This window comes from Jaculus jaculus, chromosome 10 (assembly GCF_020740685.1).
Source record: "Jaculus jaculus isolate mJacJac1 chromosome 10, mJacJac1.mat.Y.cur, whole genome shotgun sequence".
In the NCBI taxonomy this organism is placed as follows: domain Eukaryota; kingdom Metazoa; phylum Chordata; class Mammalia; order Rodentia; family Dipodidae; genus Jaculus; species Jaculus jaculus.
Genome location: NC_059111.1, coordinates 24,592,849 through 24,614,144, shown reverse-complemented (window position 1 = coordinate 24,614,144; position 21,296 = coordinate 24,592,849). Strand labels below are relative to the sequence as shown.

General features: G+C 48.5%; 1 protein-coding gene across 2 annotated transcripts in view; it reads left to right on the top strand.

Annotated features, from left to right (window-relative positions):
• Tmem266 (transmembrane protein 266) overlaps window positions 1-21,296 on the top strand; it is a 141,306-nt gene that overhangs the window by 65,390 nt on the left and 54,620 nt on the right. For both annotated transcript variants that reach the window (XM_004660427.2, XM_045160789.1), the window contains exon 3: window positions 383-571. In XM_004660427.2, the coding sequence (XP_004660484.2) occupies window positions 383-571 (189 nt within the window). The remainder of the gene's footprint in view (window positions 1-382; window positions 572-21,296) is intronic.

The window sequence follows — 21,296 nt, the reverse complement described above, 5'->3', positions numbered from 1 at the left end:
CACAGATGATGTGAGCATTGGAAAGAAACTTTACAGAGAACCCCATTAAGTACATTGCGACAGTTTAAAGCGCAGGCTGGTTGGCGGAGGAGCCTGATCTCTCCTTCATGAAGGCTCTACTCCCAAAGCCCAGATATTCAGATCCTCCCATTCACCCCAATCAGTGAATAAAAGGGGACTGCATAGGGCTTTGCTCTGGTCCCCAGCTGGCCAGGTAGGGGGGAAAGAATAGCAACCCTGTGCTTCCTTCGCCTACCCCCCCCCCACACACACACAGCAGCACAGTGTTGATTCCAGTGCCTTCTCTCTCAGTGTTACAAATGTAAGCAGTACTGGGGTTTCAGAGGCTAACACTTGCTGTCATTCCTCCTCTGCACCTCAGGCCTGCCATTGAAAGAGGAATTTCTGAAGTTGAGATCATCTCCCAGCAAGTGGAGGAAGAGACCAAGAGCATTGCTCCCGTGCAGCTTGTGAACTTCGCCTCCAGGGACTTGCCCCTGGCAGCCGCTGACCTCTCTACGGGGGGCTCTCAGCTCCTGTCAAACCCGGACGAAGAGTACCAAAGAGAAGGGTAGGTGCTGGCGTGGCTGAAAGCCTCTTGCATAACTCTCAAGTTTCCATGGGGACCTCCCAAGAGGCAGCAGCAGAAATAAGCGATAGGAAGAGACCAGAAGTTCACATTAGGCCACTCAGGCCAGTTCTCTCCTCAGACATGATTTCGTCAGGAAAAAAAAAAAAAGACTTTGGGTTGCTAGACAAACTCTTATGTCTTGTGTGACATTTGCTTGGAACTTCGAGAGTCATAAAATTTGTTTAAAGCCTGAAATGATCCATAATAACCTGTTTAACTCCCTCTCTGTACACCTGGGAAACAAGAGACCTCGAGGATTAGGAATGTCCCCAAGGTCACAGGTTCTGCAAAGAATGAACCTGGACTGTACTTTTCCTTGTTCAAAGTGCTCTGCATGCAGCAACGTGCTGATGGACTGAATCCAGCTAGGTGCTTTGCAGGCATCAGCCCCCTCTCTTCCCAGTAAGGACCAGAAGGCATGCTCTTCCCCAGTACAAAACAGTGGCTTTTATGGGCTTGTGCTTAGCTTGTCGTCAGGCTTTGTTTCTCAGTTCATTTCTCATTAGCCTGATCTGTCTCACAGATCCTCGTCAGGAGAATGGTGGGGTGTTCCCATTGAGCGAGGGCAAGGAAGGGAACAGCCGGAGGCCCTGTTTTTCACTGGTGGGAGATTGGAGTGTTGAAAGCCACAGAAGGTCGGCCGCAGGATCTAGAGCCTCACGGTAGCTTAGATTTCTGACTCCCACCCAAGCTCTCCCCAGCCTCACCCTGTGGCTCTCAAACACGGAATTATAAACCTTAAGGTCCACTTCCTGGCAACTGTCCGAGGTGCCTGTAAATATTTTTGAACACGTTGGCTGCTTTGAGCGCAAAAAAGGAAGGCTTGCCAGGTACTTCTGAAGCCATAGCTAAGCCACATTTGCAGAGCTCAGATTCCCTGGGTTTATTTCCTGATGGGGCTTCCCCTTCCAGAGATAAATTGCCCAGCAATTGGGAAACTGTGCACCTTCTTGTGGAGAAGTGAAACCCCAGTGGCTTTCTCTGAAAATCAATAAATACATAAATAAATAAAAATCACCTTTCCAAGTATTATGCATCGAGTCAGCAGGACCCTGGAAGAAAAAGACAGCCAGGCAGGCAGGAGATGGCCGAGGTATGCCTGGTGGTAGAAACTCTTCCTGACAACCACCCCTCTTCTCCCCAGTCCCCACCCATTAGCTTACAGGCTGAGCTAAGTCCCGGTGGTCCACGAGCCAGGGCTACTTAGCTTTGTGTACCCATGCCCCATGGAGCAGCTCCAGTGGGTGCTCAAGAAGAACCACAGAGCTTGGCTCCCTGCTCTGCTGCTGTCCTGTTGAAGCTCCTTTCAGTGGGTGGAAGGAATAGCCCAGCCAGCTGGCCTTCCCCTGAGCACCCATTGAGTAACCGTGTCACTGCCTTCTGGTGGTCAGTTGCCATAGTGCAGCCTTAACATAGCCCGGGAACTTGCCCTGGCTCTTCTGTCCTGGTCTGATTCTGCATGAGGGATCCAGTTCAAGTTCATAGTTAAATGGCATGGAAAAAGATAGCAAATCCACCAAGGATTCTGATGCAAAGCAATGTGCACATTTGATCCTGTTACTGTGGTATACCACTCTGTGGGCATACCCCTTGCAGGTGAGCCACACTATGGAGTGCCCCCCCCCAAAACCTATTCTGATATGCATGATCCACTCCCCAGGTTGAATTTCAAAGAGAAATTCCATCAGAGGCCAGGCTCCACCATTCAATTAGCTTCTGGATTGCGCCTCTGCGAGGTCTCTCCCACCCAGAATACAAATGAAGTGCCCACAAGGCAGAGAGGCCCTTGATTTGATTTGGCTCCCCAGGTATGCCCTCGAACGCAGCTCAAACATGGATAAATAGGAAGCAGCCGGGGATGGGATTTGCCTGGTTGCTGGGAGCTCTCAGCAGGGACCACCTGACAGCCAGAGGCTTCCTGGAGGAAGGAAGAGCCGGCACAGGACGGAAGCCAGGGACTGTGGAGTCAACAAGCTCACCGCAGTGGAGTGAGGCCACTCTTCTTGGCACTGGCTGCATCTCCCGGGGTTTTCCCAGCCTGGCCCTTTGTGAAGCAGTGTGATCCGAAATGAAGCACCCCTATTTAACCGTGCTCGGTCCAGTGCACGTCTTTGTCAATAAGACCTCTTCCTCCTCAGGGAAGTGCTGTAGCTAGGAATGGATCTTTTGTGTAGGAAATGAAGGGCCCTCAGGGACACCCTTGAGAGGGCGCCTAGTGACTCAGCTGCCCTCCCGTTCCTGGAGCCTGGTGACAATTGTGCTTTGCAGTGTTCAGACTCTTGAGACCGGTTGGGTTGCAAGAGACCTTAGAAGGGTGGGTGCTCTAAGGATTCTAAAAGGATACCAAGGCCCCGAGGGCAGGGAGCCTGTTCAAGGTCACGAGGTGACCAAGGGGAACTCTCCCCCCATCTCTTTATGGTGTGCAACTACCACTGCCATCTGTCCCCCAGAGCTCTTCCAAAATAGCAACTCTGTACACACTAGTCACCACCCTCCTCCTCCAGCCCTTGGCAACTACCATTCCACTTCTGTCTTTGAATCTGGCCACTCAAGGAATCTCTTCTAAGTGAAATGACACAGTATTAGCCCTTTTGCGACTCGTTTCTTTCAATGAGAGTGGTGTCCTCGGCACCCCCCCCACACACCCCACCTATGTTAAAGCGCGGGCCAGAATCTCCTCCGGCTTGCAGCTGAATGCTGCCCCATCCTCTGTGCGTGAATCCACATTTTGCTTTTCCATTTATCTGCCTGGGGACACTTGGGTGACTTCCGTATTTTAGCTGCTATGAAAAATGCTGCTATGAGTCCATACCTCTTTGAGACCCTGCTTCTAATTCTTGGGGGTGTATGTTCAGGGTAGAATGGCTGGATCATGGGCTCGGTCTGTTTTCAACGTTCTGAGGACTTGTTCTATTATTCTTTCACAGCAGCTGTGCCACGTTACCCTCTCACCAGCCACACCCACGTGCTCCGCCTTCCCATATCCTCACCGACACTTGTTAGTCTCCATTTCTGGATAATAGCCATCCTAAGGGTGGCGTTTGCATTCTTGCTCGCCACTTGCTTTGGTTGACTCTTACCCTTGCCGTGGTGCCCATGATGCAAAGTCCCGGGGATGCTGGAGCGATTACAGTGTGAAAGGGGATGGAGGAAAACTCCTTCCCCCTATTATTACTTTCTCATCTCCAGTACAAAACACCTGACCAAAGCTGGGTGTGGCGGCACATGCCTTTAATCTCAGCGCTTGGGAGGCAGAGGTAGGAGGATCGTGAGTTCAAGGCCACCCTGAGACTACATAGTGAATTCCAGGTCAGCCTGGGCTAGAGAGAGACCCTACCTCGAAAAACAAAAGAAAATTAAAAAAAAAACAAAAAACACCTGAGCAGCTGATGAGAGGAAAGATTACTTTGGCTGGTAGTTGGGGGGTGGCATACACTTCATGATGGCAGGAAGAAGATGGCAGAACAGAGGCTGGACATCGCCTCCTTGCAACATCAGGTGAGCAACAGGAGGAGAAGGAGCTGTGTCTGGCAAGGGGGTGCCAGCTAGCTGTAGCATCCAAAGCCCACCCCCAACAACACACCTCCGCCAGCAGGACTCCACCTTCCCAACTACCACCAGCTGGGAAACAAGCCAGCGTTCAGAACACATGAGTTTATGGAGGCCACCAAAGTCAAACCACCGTGCCCTTCACCCCCAACTTGGCATCATGCGCTCTACACACGGCCTGTGCTCTGGGTCTCTTTGCGGTTATGCCGTCTCCCTTCAGTAGTGATAACCCAAGCTCCATGGGAGTCCACAGGGATGAACAGAACAGCACGGGGAGAAGAGAAGCAGACGTGCCCGGGGCCTGTCGCACTGATACACTGAAGGACGAGCTTGGTTTCTTCTCTACCTTACTTTCTGTCACTCCAAGTCCTGTGCATTTCCACGGCCTTCATTTTCTACTTCCCATTCTTCCACAAAGGATTGGCTCCTATAAGCGAGTTGCTTCGGACTGAATGGAAGAGAAAAAAAAAATCCAGGGCTGGAGAGATGGCTTAGTGGTTAAGGTGCTTGCCTGCCTGCGAAGCCTAGGGACCCAGGTCTGATTCTCCAGAACCCATGTAAGCCAAATACACAAGGTAGCCTTGGCATGCCCATTCTTTCTCTTCCTATCTGCCTCTTTTTCTCTCCCCCCAATAAATAAATAACTTTTTAAAAACAGGCTGGATGGGCTGGAGAGATGGCTTAGCGGTTAAGCGCTTGCCTGTGAAGCCTAAGGACCCCGGTTCGAGGCTCGGTTCCCCAGGTCCCACGTTAGCCAGATGCACAAGGGGGCGCACGCGTCTGGAGTTCGTTTGCAGAGGCTGGAAGCCCTGGCACGCCCATTCTCTCTCTCCCTCTATCTGTCTTTCTCTCTGTGTCTGTCGCTCTCAAATAAATAAAAAATAAAAAATTTAAAAAAAAAAACAGGGCTGGAGAGATGGCTTAGTGGTTAAGGCACTTGCCTGCAAAGCCAAAGGACCCAGGTTCAATTACCCCAGGTCCCACATAAGCCAGATCCACAAGGTGGCACATACATCTGGAGTTTGTTTGTTTGCAGTGGCTGAAGGCCCTGGCACACCCATTCTCTCTCTCTTCCTCCTTCACATAAATATATAAAACTAAGAAAAATCCATGTCAAACTTACTGGCCTCCATGTTGTGGAGTCCAGAGCTCGGGAGGCTCTGAGATCAGTCTGGAGACTCATTAATGTCCTTTATCACCCTGCTGTCCACAGGGTAGGCTTCATCCTGGTGCCAAAAGTGTCCCCACACTTCATGAAAGGGCTGCCCCTGGTAATCAGGCTACATTCTTTCTCCCTCATGTTTGACAAGTGAGACTGGCTTCACATCACTCACTTGGAAGCAATTAAGAAGCCTCCGACAGCTCTTGTCTTATGTCTCTTTGGCTAGCGCTGAATCACGTGGCGAAGGATGTGGTGAACCCATAGGCTAATGACGCCTAACGTGTGGATGTTGGAGAATCACCCACAATGCACCACAGCCTTTAAGGGAGTCAGCTTTCCATTCAAAACTGTTAATCGAGAATTACAGCTTAAAGCCAGGCATGGTGGTGCACACCTTTAATCCCAGCACTCAGGAGGCAGAGGTAGGAGGATTGCCATGAGTTCGAGGCCACCCTGAGACTACATAGTGAATTCCAGGACAGCCTGGACCAGAGTGAGGCCCTACCTCAAAAAAACAAAAACAAACAAACAAACAAAAAGAATTACAGCTTAAAGCCAGATGTGGTGGCGCACACCTTTAATCCCAGCACTCGGGAGGCAGAGATAGGAGGATTTCCTTGAGTTCAAGGCCATTTTGAGACTACATAGTGAATTCCAGGTCATCCTGAGCTAGAGTGAAACCCTACCTCAAAAAAAAAAAAAAAAAAGAAAAAGAAAAAAGAATTACAACTTCAAACTTTCTAGTCACCATTTGGTTTCGGAAAGATTTGACTCATGGATTTTTTTTTTCTTTAATAACACAGTCACCTTATTTTACTTTAATGCAGTTTGACCTGTGTCATTGTCCTGGTAGACAATGCTGGGGTTTTGTGTGTGCATGCAACCAGAGCCCCTTATTCCTTGATCTTGTTCTTTGGCATTTGACATCGTTTCATTCAATGGTGTGAGAATGAGGCTCAGAGATGTTTCTCGGTGAACTAACCACTCACCTTTGGGAAAGGGTTGCTGTCTTGTAGGAGGCTCACTCACGGTACAGGCTGGAACTTCTGCCTTGACCAAGCGCAGCACATCAAAGGCCTGGCGAGGGTTTGCAGGACCTAGGCAAGACAAGAGTCCACCGAAGACAGAAAATTCAGAAAATCAAGTCTCCATCCCAGAGGGGCCTGCCGCCTAATGGGACAAGTGGTGGCAATGGTATGAGTGAGGTGATGCAAAGCAGGACACGTTATCCCCATGGCACAGATGAGACTCTGCCACATACAGGGATAGTGATCCTAATTTTGTATGAGTGTGTGTGTGTGTGTGTGAGAGAGAGAGAGAGAGAGAGAGGGAGAAAGAGAGAGAGAGAGAGAGAGAGAGAGAGGGAGAGAGAGAGAAAGAGAGGGAGGGAGAGAGAACTGGGTTGCAGGTCTCAGACAGGAAGAGAGGGCTATTATTACTTGGAGTCAAAACCAACAGCATATTTCTGTCCTGACTTCAGAGTCACAGGGAGACAACATAATGGGGGCACATTTTTTGAGATGTCAGGTTAGAAAAACAAGACAGACCCAATATAGCAGACACCTCTAAATGAGGCCTAAATAATTTTGGATATGGCAGAAAGCAGTGGCCGTGGGGCAGAGAAGGAGGGGTAGGGGCCTACTAAGTCAGAGCCCAAAGATAGCTTTTCCTATTCCCAGAATACCCTATGGACTGCCTCCTCCAGACAGCGTTCCGTCCTCCGATCCATGCTCCCAGAGCCCTTTGCCTACATCCATCTCTTCACCTTAGAGCGTTTTGGATGCTCCCACCACGTTTACATTGATCGGAAAAATAATAAATTCATGGATATATCATTTCTCAGCAAAATACTCACCCGTCCCTTGGAGAGGGGTATGAGCTGGTCTTAAGGAGCTGAGGAAGAGCCATGGGAGTGGGGAAGGGCATGTGATACCAGGCTTCACAGGCCCACAAGCCAGGTTATGCTGTGGCTGACTCACCCATAAACATCCTTACTGGCTCGCCTCACCTCCACAAAGTCAGTGGAAAAGACAGAAGCCTGCTTTACCTCAGGCCATGCCAACTTTGCTCTGCTTCTAGAAGTAGGAAATGCTTCGCGGGGCTCAGAGTTAACGGGCAGATTCACCCAAGCCACAACCACACTTGCGTGAAATCTTGAAGGTCTGCTTCGTGTGGTCTGGGAAGTCCAAGGCTGGGTTGGGGAGTTGATTCATTTCTCTGTTTTCTTAATATTTATTTATTTATTTAGGAGAAAGAGGCAGAGAAAAAACTGGCATGCCAGAGCTTCTAGCTACCACAAAGGAACTCCAGACACATGTACCACCATGTACATCAGGCTTATATGAGTCCTGGGGAGTTGAACCTGGATCCTTAAGCTTCACAGGCAAGCACCTTAACTGCTAAGCCATCTCTCCAGCCCTCACTATTCCACTTCCTTGATGCCAGTGATATTTGTCTATCATAAAATACCACCCTTCTGCTTGTGTGCCGGCCTGCCCACAAGCTGAGCCTGCATACCCATGGCACCTTATATTGTTTTAGCAGGTTCCAGCTTCTTGAAGGATTCTCAAAACCCCAACCAGGAAATCAAGCTTCAGTTAAGATTAAAAAAAAAAAAAAATTCAGGTCTGTGGAGGTGGCTTAAAGGGTGAGTGCTTGCTATGCAAGCATAAGGACCTACTCCCACATAAAATGCTATGCTTGGGGGCTGGAGAGATGGCTTAGCAGTTAAACGCTTGCCTGTGAAGCCTAAGGACCCCGGTTCAAGGCTCAGTTCCCCAGGACCCACGTTAGCCAGATGCATAGGGGATGCACACATCTGGAGTTGGTTTGCAGTGGCTGAAGGCCCTGATGCGCCCATTCTCTCTCTCTCTCTGCCTCTTTCGCTCTCTGTCTGTCACTCTCAAATAAATAAATAAATAAATAAAAATCTATGATTGGGCTGGAAAGATAGCTTTGTAGTTAAGGTGCATGCCTGCAAAGCCTAAGGACCCAGGTTCAATTATCCAGGTCCCATGTAAGCCCGATGTATATGGTGACGCATGTGTCTGGAGTTCATTTGCAGTGGCTACAGGCTCTGGCATGCCCATTCTCTATCTCTCTAATAAATAAATTTTTAAAAAGCCATGCCTGAAAAGAAAAAGCCATGTTTGACCATGCATGTCTGTAATCCCAGCCCTGAGGGAGGTGAAAACAGGAGTTTCTGGAGTTCACGAGTCAGTCCATCTGACCAAAAAAATGACAGCTTTCAGTTCAATGAGAGACCCTATCTCAAGGAAATAATACAGAAGAAAGATAGAGGACACCCCATGTTTTGTTGTGACATCTGCATGCATGCAGCAAACACATGTGCATACACCACACACAGAAACTTTCATGTAAAGCACAAGGTACGTACAGCATGAAAGTAGTTGAGGAAAACCATCACATTTTCCACTGATTAAGAAAGCAAGATGGCAGGGCACGGTGGCACACGCCTTTAATCTCAGCACTCAGGAGGCAAAGGTAGGAGGGTCGCCGTGAGTTTGAGGCCACCCTGAGACTACATAGTGAATTCCAGGTCAGCCTGGGCTAGAGTGAGACCCTACCTCAAAAAAAAAAAAAAAATACAGGGTTGAAGAGATGACTTAGCAGTTAAGGCCCTTGCCTGCAATGCCTAAGGACCCATGTTCAATTCTCCAGATCCCATGTAAGCTGGATGCACAAAGGTGAGGCAGGTGCATGCCCACTAGGTGGCGCAGTGTCTGGAGTTCGATTGCAGTGGCTGAGGCTCTGGATTGCCAATTCCCCACCCCCAGTCTGTTTCTCTCTCCCTCTCTTAAAAAAAAAAGTCTCCATTTAAAAAAGAGAAAGAAATACAGGCTCAGCTGTTAAAGACATTTGCTTGCTTGCAAAGCCTTCCAGCCTGTACCCAGGTAAAGCCAGATACACAACGTGGCACATGTGTCCGGAGTTTATTTGCAGTTGTAAGAGGCATACCCATGCTCAGACGCTCTGTCTGTTCCCCCCACACACACACACATACACAGCTTACGCATGCATGCACACATACACCCACAAATAATTTTTTAAAGAAAGCAATATATTCACATATTGTTTTTCAGCAAAATATTCACCCATCCCCACCTACTCAACATGCAGGGTGTACAGCCTTGAAAGGCCACTAGATGGCGGCAGAGTGCCTCTGATGGCCAGGGGTGGGCTGGGGCACCTGAGCTCTGCCTTGAAAAGAGTGTGGGAAGAAAGATTGCCTGTAAGGCTGAGTGCAGGAACCAAAGGGAGATGAGTTTATGGTGCCTGGAATGGGAGCATGGCCAACCAGGATTTGCCCTACTCCAGCTAACCAGCTGGACAGGGGAAAGGAGGGCGTGCCTGGAATCGGTAGCCACTGGATCAGGAAGCAACGCTCATCCATACAGCCCCAGTTGCCTGCACACCATGGAGGAGATCTTTAGACTTGTGGCCAACTTAGGGTTCTCAGAGTAAGAGGGGCCTTATGGACCCTTGGTCTAACAGCAGCGTTCCACTCCTTCCCCAGGCAACATGAACTCCCTGCCAAAAGTGGGGTCCACTTTTCTGACTTACCTCCTACCTGTGCGCCAGCCCTTCAGAGCTGCGGTGAACAAGGCCCTGAGTCCCCTAAGCAGGGTCAGCAGGTCCATGGTGCATGTTGACCATCCCAGAGCCGACTAGCGCTTGCCAAGAGCAATAACAGCTCCTGCTTTCCTGGCCAGAGCTCTTGCCATCACTCAATGCTGTGTTTCCCAGTGTTGACACGTCCGAAGATTGGAGACTTTAATGACCCCCACCGAACACAGTTCTCCAGCCTTGTTCCCAGAGCAGTGCAGATAACCTTTGGCTCCAGTTGTAAAAATGAAGCTGTCCCCACTCCCCCGACCCCAGAAACTGCAAGTTATTTATTTATTTATTTATTTACTTATTTTCCCGAAGGGCTAGGAGACTCATCTCTTACCTCCAGCCCGAGGCTCTCAGGGTTTGTGGAGATGCTCATGGGCTTCCAGTCTACGTACATGCACTGCCACGAATTACCACTTGGGGTTGGGTACAGAGGGCCAAGGGAAATCTTCACGTGCCTTTCATGCTGTTCCATACACATACGTCTCCGGGAGAGCGGGGAAGGGGGTCCACTGACCACAGCAGGCACTCAGATGAAGGCTGTCCCTGTCAGCCTTGGGGTGGTCATTGACGCAGGTTGGGATTACGTGTCTCTTTGGAGAAGAAGGCTGACATTTCCCAGAGTCAGATAATTTATCCCCTTTCTGGTGCCGTGCATTGAAAATGACATAGGCCAGCACTGTCACGACTCAAATAGCAAGCTGCCTGATAGTTTTGCATAGACTATTTTTTTAAATATTTTAAAATTCTTTATTATTTATTTTTAAGCAGAGAGAGACTGGGTTGCTGGGGCCTCTTGCCACTGCTAACAAACTCCACATGCATGTGCCACTTTGTGCATCTGGCTTTCTGTGGATACTAGGAATTTGGACCCCAGCCATCAGGATTTGCAAGCACACACCTTTAGCCACTAAGCAACATCACCAGCCCTATTTTTAATACTTTTAAATTTATTTATTTATTTATTTGAGAGAGAGAAAGAGAGAATGGGTACACCAGGGTCTCTAGCCATTGCAAACAAGTTTTGGATGCATGTGCCACCTTGTGCGTCTGGCTTACATGGATACTGGAAATTGAACCCTGGTCATTAGGTTCTGCAGGCAAGCGCCTCAACCGCTAAGCCATTTCTCCAACCCTTTTGAAAATTGTTTATTATTCATTTGTAAGCAGAGAGAAAGAGAGAGACTGGGTATGCTTGGGCCTCTTGCCATTGCTAACAAACTCCAGATGCATGTGCCTCTTTGTACATCTGGATTTACCTGGGCACTGGGGACTCAAACCCTGACCATAAGGATTTGCAAGCAAGTGCCTTTAACTGCTAAGCGGTATCTCTAGCCCTATTAAAAAAAAATTTTATGTCTATTTTTACTTATTTATTTGAGAATGACACAGAGAGAAAGGCAGACAGAGAAACAGAATGGGTGCGCCAGGGCCTCCAGCAGCTGCAAACGAACTCCAGACATGTACACCTCCTCATGCCTCTGGCTAATGTGGGTCCTGGGGAATTGAGCCTCGAACCAGGGTCCTTAGGCTTCACAGGCAAGTGCTTAACTGCTAAGCCATCTCTCCAGCCCTCCAGCCTTATTTTTAATATGTTAAATCTTCAGAAGACCTCTGCAAAGTTAGGGATCCCATTTGGGGGATTAGGAAACCAAGGCTTAAAGATTGTACTCAGTGTTTGCTCAACATGTGGCTATGATTTGGAGATACTAACTGCCACTAAAGTCCAACATGTGACTCTCCCCGCAATCAGCAGAGAAGAAGGCTGAAGGAGTTGCTTTCTAAACAGTGAGCTGAGTGAACCATCGCAGGTGCCCAGAGCAGGTCCCAGTGTATAGTATGTGCTAGGTAAGCCACGGACATGAAGCCCAGATCAAGGAGAGAAAATGGATTTATGTTAGCCTCCTGGATGTCTCTGACAATGTTTTAATCGCCTCAAATAGATACAGTAAAGAAAAGTAAAGTAGGGGCCCAGGCATGCTGCTGACTATCAAGGCCGTCACCAAGCCCACCTGAGGACCCAGAGCACAGGTGAGCATTGTCATAGAATTGAAGCATGAATTGCAGTAGGCTAGGTGTGGTGGTTTGGATGTGAATATATGTCCCTCACAGTCTCAGGGATCTTAAAAAAATACTTTTATTTATTTATATGTAAGCAGAGAGAGAGAGAGAGAGCATGGGTGTGCCAAGGCCTCTTACCACTGCAAACTCCAGATACACGTGCCACTTTGTCCATTTGGCTTTACATGGCATGGTGGTCTGATTCAGGTGCCCCCCCCCCAAACCTAGGCTTTTTGAATGCTGGGTTCCCAGCTGATGGAGATTTGGGAATCAACGCCTCTAGGAGTCAGTGTATCATTGGGGGCGGGCTTATGGGTGTCACAGCCAGTGTTTCGTACACTGTTGACCACCTCATGTTGGCCAGGGGGTGATGTCCACCCTCTGCTCATGCCATCGTTTTCCTCTGCCATCAAGGAACTTCCCCTTAAGCCTGTAAGCCAAAATAAGCCCTTTTTCCCCACAAGCTGCTCTTGGTTGGGTGATTTCTGCCAGCAATGTGAACCCGACAGTAACACGAGTACTAGGGAATTGAACCCAGGACATCAGGCTTTGCAAACAAGCACCTTTAATCATTAAGCCACCTCTCCAGCACCTCTCCACCATCCACTCAGGGATTTTTGCTTAAGGTTCAGCTTCTTACTAAAGTCTCCAGCACCCATCTGTAGGAGGCATCTCTGGGAGAGGATCGTGTAGTCCAGGCCTACTGGGTGTATAGAGTGCAGTCCTACTGGGTGTATAGAGAGCAGCTTGAACTGTGGCTGGTGGTGCTTGCTGCATGGACCTATGGAAGTGAGCCAGCTTCTTCTGCCCTGATGGGTCTTCCCCTGGATTCTATAAACCTAAAATAAACCCTCTCCTCCCATAAGCTGCTTCTGGTTGGGTGTTTGTCCCAGCAACAAACGTTGCTGTAACACCAGGACTTCTGAAACTTTTTCATTCATGACCCCCTTTTGCCTGAGGTATAAATTTTTGCAGTGTACAGGTATATAAAATAGATGTACAAATCAAACATTTACTGAAAATAAATCATAATTTACTTTTTAAATTTTATTTATTTATTTATTTAAGAAAGTGAGAAAGAAAAAGGCAGGCAGAGAGAAAGAGAGAATGGGCACACTAGGGCCTCGGGCCACTGCAAATAAAGTCCAGACGCATGTGCCACCTTGTGCATCTGGCTTACGTGGGTCCTGGGGAATTGAACCTGGGTTCTTTGGCTTCACAAGCAAACATCTTAAGGGCTAAGTCATCTCTCCAGCCACCCCGTAACTTATTTTAAAACAGCTTTTTAGCATACAAACAATTTTCCATTAATGACAAAAGTAAATTTGTATAGTAATGAGATGGGGATGCATGTTTCTTTTTATGTGAAGAATTGAATCTTGGCTGAATATTTGATATTGCACGACCTAGAGCATCTTCAACAGTTTTTCATAGTTGATCCCTATTTTGACTTTACAACCATCAGTGCTGCTTTGCTTGATAGTAGACATGTTTAGAGCCATTGCAGAAATTGGAAATTCTGTTCCAATCCTACACCAAAATTCAATGATTTGGATTCTCCTGACTCTCATTCCCATCATCACAGGCATCCTGGGATTACAGACACACACACCACTTTGCATTCAGCTCTGTGTGAGTGCTTTATGGGAGTTGAATTTGGGCCTGCAGGTTTTGCAAACAAATACCTTTCACCGCTGAGCCGACTCCCCCACTCCCATTTAATGACCTGTTATGAAACTTGTCAGCAACTCAAATAGGAACTTTAAAAATCAAGCATTTTAACATAATACAACCCAAAGCTATACTAGTTTGACTCTCGCATGCTGAAGAATAACGGGAGAAAAATAGTAAGTATCAGTTTTCTGGGATTAAGTGATTATGAGTAGAAAACTGTGTGTAGTCAAAACACCGCAGTTCGTAACATCCGGCAGTCTGGAATCTGAGTGGCAGTGTCTCAGAGAGCCTTCGCCGTGTTATGATCGTGCAAGGCATGCACACTGCATGTTCAGAACCAGTGCTCCCGTGAAGTTGCGCATGCGCCTCGCGTGCACGCTGCCACAAACGCCTCAAATCTGCCACGTGTTCAATTTTGAATTAATCTGTGGCTGCTTTATATTCAGCAGCCTTTTACTCTTGTCAAGTCCCACGACCTGACCATTCAGATACGCAACCCCATATGAAGACATGACCCACAGTTTAAGAAACTGGGATGGGGGAGGGGAGTAGACCATCCACATCTCCTTAGATGATCTGAGAGAGTCAAGAAGTCCATGCACTTCTTAGGATTCAATTCAGTGCTATGGTTTTGTGCATGTTGGAGGCACGCGACCATTGTTTGCATCATTTATTGGAGAACTCTGCACCCAGAATGCTACCAGACGTGCTGGTCCAGCAAGGCCTTCCCAGGCACCACTAGAGGCAGAAGGAGACTTTTCCTGTCACCTGCCCCTCCTCTGGAGAGACCATGGTTCTCCCCTGCCACACTTTCTGGACAACTGGAAGGGTCTCCACCATCCCCACATACTCCGGCTGTTCCCAGATCCCACCCCAGGAGAATGAGTGTGTCTGCCTTGTTCCCCATCATGCCTTCTCGAGCACACAGAGAAGCATGGTGTGGGAGCCTGGTCTTAATCCTGCAGGAGTGAGTCCCGCCGGCCCTCACCATCCGAGGCCACACAGTCGGCTTCCCCTTTCAAGTTGGGACTCTCCATGGTCAGGCTTGGGGACACAACCTCAGCCACATCCTGCCAGGCTGTTGCCATGGTCTTGCCTCCTATAAAAGCGCCTTTGGAAATTTGCCAAAGCTCCTCTTCATAGTCTAGAATTTATTCTCTCATACCTTTTTATAAAGCAGAAGTAGTGATGGTATCCACCTCCTTTCTGCCCACGATTTATTTATCTGAGGCCCCCAGGAGGGACTGGCAGGACCTCACGGTATAATATTCACCACCTGCCAAGCTGTGCCATCTGGTTGCTGGTGTTTGCAGACTGGCAGCCCAAACCTTCCCCTAAGTGTGGTGGCACCATAGAAAAATAGGAGGACGACTGCCCTCTGGTGACGACTCTAGGAATAGCACCATTCTGAGAGCCAACACATAGGCCTTGCAACTTTTCTTCCTGGTCGATGTTGACTCTCCCTTCAGCCCAGAAAGGTCCTTGATCATTATTAACCATTCAGTGATCTTTATAAACTGGACATACCCCCGCCTTTGCAGTTAAAATACACTCTCTTAGAAATGTCTGAGTCATTTAAATTTCAGAGGGAATTTTATCAGCCGCTTGGGATCTCAGAATATGAGGTCAGCCAGAAAGCCTGTAGCTTCATGGAGCCCCGGGAACCTTGTCCCTATAGAGTTGTCCTCCTCAGCGCAGAGTGTATTTGGCCACCATAGATGCACACAGCCTCCCAGCGCATAGTCCCTCAGTACCTGGACAGTACTCCCCACTCCCAGCCTGCTGGGCCCTGCTTAACCTGCTGTCTCTCTGTCTGCTTCTAAACTTCCTTCAGCACCCCCTGTTCACCCCTTATACCTCGCACCTCTTGTTCCACCCACAGCAGTAGCTCTTGTCCACATCGTTGAAATGCAGACCCCAATTCCGTGGATAGAGTGGGCACGGTGGAGGACTGAGATTCTGTAGTTCCACCATGAGCCCACGTGGGGCTTCGATTCAGGTGTCCCCCATAAACTGAGGTATTCTGAATGCTGGGTTCCCAGCTCGTGGAGATTTGGAAATTAACGCCTCCTGGGGGGCACTGTATTGTTGGGGGCGGGCTTATGGGTGTTATAGCCAGTGTCCACTGCCCCTTGCCAGTGTTTGGCACACTCTCCTGTTGCTGTTGTCCACCTTATGTTGGCCAGGGGATGATGTCCATCCTCTGCTCATGTCATCATTTCCCACTGCCATTATGGAGCTTCCCTTTGAGTCTGTAAGCCTAAATAAATCACTTTTCTGCAAAAACTACTCTTGGTCGGGTAATTTTTGCCAGCAATGTGAACCTGACTACAACAGTAATGTTGGTACCAGAGGAGTGGGATTGCTGCTAGACACCTGACTGTGTGGCTTTGGCATTTTGAAGCTGATTTTCAAGAGAAATGTGGAAGGATTTGAAATCTTGGCCTGAGAGATGCTTTGCAGTGCTGTAAGTATAGCTTGATGAACTATTCTGGTCAGAGTTGAAAGACCTGAATGCAGTAAGAACTATGGACTGGGAGGTTTTGCTTGTGAGGGTGAGAAAGAGCTTTGCCTGGATTGGGCTAAAAGCAGTTTGTGTGAAAGGCTTACTGTTATGCCCATGTCCTGAGAACTTTTGCAGGATTGCTTTGCATAGAAACAGACTGAAGTGAGCAGGGCAATATGGCACAGAAATGAAATCTTTGGGCTGAAACTTTTGCCTGTTCAGCTGCAATTATATGAGCAATTACAACATTTGAGATTGGGCCAGTTGACCTGCGTTGGGGCAACAAGATGAATGTAGACTCTTTTGAAGGGGCCTGAATGCTTAAGGAGTGCCCTGTTCTTCAAAGTCTGCTTTATCCCCCTCCCCCCGAATTAACAAATTGGTACCCTCCCTGGTATTCTGAAGCATAAGAAATGCAGGAAAGACAGGGTCATTGAGTTTGCAACATGATCTTGTTTTGGAAATGGCCATGGGCAGTGTGACGCAGGTTTGCTGGATGCATGCATGGAGACCTGACAGAGCCATGAGGATGAACCATGGACTGCAGTGGAGACCCAGTGGAGATGCTGGGACCACGATATGGCTTCCAAGGAGAGCTGCTGGCCCCAGTGGAGTTTTCCAGGACTGTGAGTAGCCTAGCTGGAGGGGCAGAATTGGGGCTCCAGAGACTTGTTGCTGGTTAGAATTATTGGACTTGGAGAACTTGTCACTGGCTAGAGTTGTAGCTACAGAGTTTGATGTTTGCCCTGTTTAAATCTTGTATTGGTTGAATATTTCTTTGCTGTGCCCAAGGCCGTCTTTTGCAGTGTGAATGTTTATTCTGTGCCATTATGGGGGTATGGGGAGGATTTTTTGGTATTATGGCTCAGTTAAAAGTTTTTGGACTATGGGAATGTTTGAACATCATTAGGATGGATAAAAACTATGGAAACTTTTAAAGTTGGATTAAATGCAGTTCATTTTACATCATGGATGGTTATCAGGTTATGGGGGCCAGGAATGGAATGTGGTGGCTTGATTCAGGTATCCCCCATAAATTTAGGTGTTCTGAATGCTAGGTTCCCAGCTGATGGAGATTTGGGAATCAATGCCTCCTGGAGGGAGTGTATTATTAGGGGCAGGCTTATGGGTGTTATAGCCAGTTTCCCCTTGCCAGTGTTTGGCACACTCTCCTGTTGCTATTGTCTACCTTATGTTGGCCAGGGGGTGATGTCCACCCTCTGCTCATGCCATCATTTTCCCCTGCCATCGTGGAGCTTCCCCTTGAGTCTGTAAGGCCAAATAAATCCCATCTTCCCACAAACTGCTCTTGGTCGGGTAATTTCTGCCAGCAATGCGAACCAGACTGCAACAGCCCAGGCAATACTGATGCTGTTAGTCCACAGACCCATTGAGTGTGAAGACCCAGTGCTTCTCCATGTTGACGGCACAATGGGATCACCTGGAGAGGTTACAGGCCACTGAGACCTGGATTCCATCCGGAAGTGGTGTTTTAAGGGGTCTTGTATGTGGTCTGAGCCTTGTTTTTTTTTTTCTTCCCCATATATTTATTTTTTACTGAACTTATTAATGATACAGAATTCTTATGCTGCCAAACCATGCCCGAGAATCCAAAGAAAGAAACAGTACAAGGGGCAGTTTCATCCACCCATCATAAAGTATATTAAAACTTGATTCATGTGCATTTTGATGATAATTGCACAATCTTTTAATCAAAATTATAATGAGTTGGAACTTAAATCTGCTGTGAGCCTTCGTATTTCCAGGACAGCACACCATTAACCAACCCTCTTCACATTTGTCTCTTCCTAGTAACAACCCTGAAGTTGGGGCGGGGAAACACCAGTACTTTTCAAGAGAAGTGCGTGGCTCAAGATCTGATTACTTATTAAGGTTTTTGGTGCAGTCTTCAGTTTAACCAAGAATCTGTTCTTTCTAGCCACTCAGCCTCCCCCTTGGTTGGCTCAGAGAGTGCCATTGTGGCTCAGAGGTGGCTTGAGGTCCTGTCAGGAGACACTGCGAGCTCCTGAGGCAGCCTGCTTCCTGCACTGACACGTGCTTCCAGTCTGTAGGAAATGGCTCCCAACACCGATACCAGGAGCTTCACTCATTCCTGCAGTGGTAAACATCTGATCTACGTCCAGAAAAGGGATTGCAGTGAAGCCCAGAGTCTGCATCTCATGGTCATGAGCCACTCTGGAGAATTTCTACTGAACCAAAGATACAATAGTACGAAGCTGCCAGACCATTCCTCAGGTAGAAAGAAATTTATTTCTTGCGGCTAGCTCTCAGTGGTTCTAAATTGGGAATCACCACCCTGGGTGCAGATCCTAGCCCCATCCCCAGGCCTTCCTGCCCCAAGGCAGCCACCCTGGGCAGGCACCTTGCCAGGTGGTCTTCCCTCATCCATTTCAGTTGAGTCCCTGCCACGTGCCCTGACGTCACTGGGAGGAAGAGAGTTCACACTGAGCATGGTGTACTTGCCACCTCCTTGAAGGTGTGCAGCGAGGAGACCTGCCTGAACTCACTCCCAGGCTGGCATGGTTAAGGGGCTGGTCACTGAAAGCCAAGCTCAGGTGGGGCGCAGCTGAGCTGATGCAGGAATGGAAGACCCCAGGAGCATCTGCCCCAGGTGGTTAAGCTACACCCACCATGAAGGGGAAGCCCATCCTTTTCTCAGCGCAGCCCCCGGCTCCTGCTCTTTGGGCCTGAATAGACTTTTGCCATCAACAGGTCAACTGGATGTGAGTGTCTCTCCCCCAGATACCCACGCAAAGGCTGCGCTCCCATCAACTTTCTCAAAGATCATCCCTTTACCATCGAATTCCTGCACTGGCTCTGGATTTACTCTATACAACCAAAGATCATAGGCACACTACATCACCTTCTTCCACTAGAATGTAAGCTGCCCAAAGGCACTGTGTTGCAGATTTGGGCCACAGGGCACACCTAGCATGTGCTGGGCATCCAGCGTCTTTGGACTTTCAGGCATGCCTCTGCCTCCTTCCTGAATCCTGTCATCTATCTGCTTAGGTTCAGAGCACAGGTGACTATAGACACCTGCCTGCATCTTTCATTTTTTAAATTTTTATTTATTTATTTATTTATTTATTTATTTATTATACTGCAGACGAACTCCAGACGCATGTGCCACCACGTGCATCTGGCTTACGTGGGATGTGGGATCTGGAGAATCGAACCAGGGTCTTTAGGCTTTGCAGGCATGCACCTTAACCGCCAAGCCATCTCTCCAGCCCCAACCTGCATCCTTTCTTTTTTTTTTTATTAAAATTTTTTTGTTTATTATTTATTTATTTATTTGAGAGCGACAGACAGAGAGAGAAAGAGGCAGATAGAGAGAGAGAATGGGCACGCCAGGGCTTCTAGCCACTGCAAACAAACTCCAAGATACATGTGCCCCCTTGTGCATCTGGCTAACATGGGTCGTGGGGAATCGAGCCTCGAACCGGGGTCCTTAGGCTTCACAGGCAAGTGTTTAACCGCTAAGCCATCTCTCCAGCCCCCTGCCTGCATCTTTCAAAGGCAACATCGACATTTGAACATTTAAACAGCGGCACCTCCGTGTGGCAGCAGGATTATGGGGAGCTGCTAGATGAAAGGCCTTTCTTCTTTCTCTCCTCCTGCAGCCCCTCCTCTCGGCAGAGGGAATAGCCTCTCAGAGCACTGCCCACGCCCTTTGCACAGACAAAGCAGGAGGTGGGCAAATGCCCGGCTGCTTCTACTGAAGGGCAAGGCCTCCTGCTCACCACCGCCCAGACGTGACTCCTCCGTTGGCCAATCACCTCCACAGCTGCCCTCTATTTATAGGTGCTTGGCTCCCATTTCAAATGACAGTGAAATGACATCAGTCTTACGGGCCACAGGTAGTGGACTAAGTTTTAGGAAGGACACTGTAGGACCAGAGCTGGGTGTCTTCACACCCTGGAAAAAGAGTGTGTGGCATATGCTGTTGGGAGATCATGGGGTGGAGTTTGGGGGCGCTATGTGTGTGGGCAGATTTTGCCAAAAGTGACAAGTTGGGGGCTGGGTGCAAAGGGAGAGGTGTGAAAGATGCAAATAGGGAGCTAAGAATGCCACGTCCATGGAAAAGAGGCAGGGGAAGAAAGTAAGACAGGCAAGGTGGTTCCGAAAGTGAGGAGGGCAGTAATAACAGGCATACAGCCCTTAACCATCAAGGATTGTTGGCACATGAAATCACTCTCACCCAAGGGCTCCAGAGCCCGAGGCTGCTGAGGGCGTCCAAGCGGATGGGCACAGGCTGTCCATCTGAACACATGGTGGGGGCTTCCTTCATATGGTGCCCTTTCATCTGCCCCTCACAATGATGGGCAGTCTCACGGGGTTTCCTCCAGCTTTACCTGGCTTCTCATGGGTGCCTCGGTGCTCTTATGATTTTCTTTGACTTCTCACAGCTGCCTTTACCGGGCCTCCTTGAGACCCTCAGCTCTGTGCTCAGTTAAGGCTACCATATTTAGCAGGTAAGAAGACTCAATGATTCTGAAATGTGAATGATCATTTTTTCTTTTTAAGAAAAAGTGCATCAGGACAGACTAGTACTAGGTCGTTGTTTGCTATTGTATGGCTGACTTCCTCCCCATTGAAAGCAGACAGCAACTTTGCCAGCTTTTATCAGCTTGGAGCTGGGCATGGCAGAACACATCTTTAATCCCAGCACTCGGGAGGCAGAGGTAGGAGAATCGCTGTGGATTTGAGGCCACCCTGAGACTACACAGTGCATTCCAGGTCAGCCTGGGCTAGAGTGAGACCCTACATTAAAAAAAAAAAAAACAAGGGCTGGAGAGATGGCTTAGCGGTTAAACGCTTGCCTGTGAAGCCTAAGGACCCCGGTTCGAGGCTTGGTTCCCCAGGTCCCACGTTAGCCAGATGCACAGGGGGCGCACGCGTCTGGAGTTCGTTTGCAGAGGCTGGAAGCCCTGGCGCGCCCATTCTCTCTCTCTCCCTCTATCTGTCTTTCTCTCTGTGTCTGTCGCTCTCAAATAAATAAGTAAAAAATTTAAAAAAAAAAAAAAACAAAAACTTTAATCCTAGCACTTGGG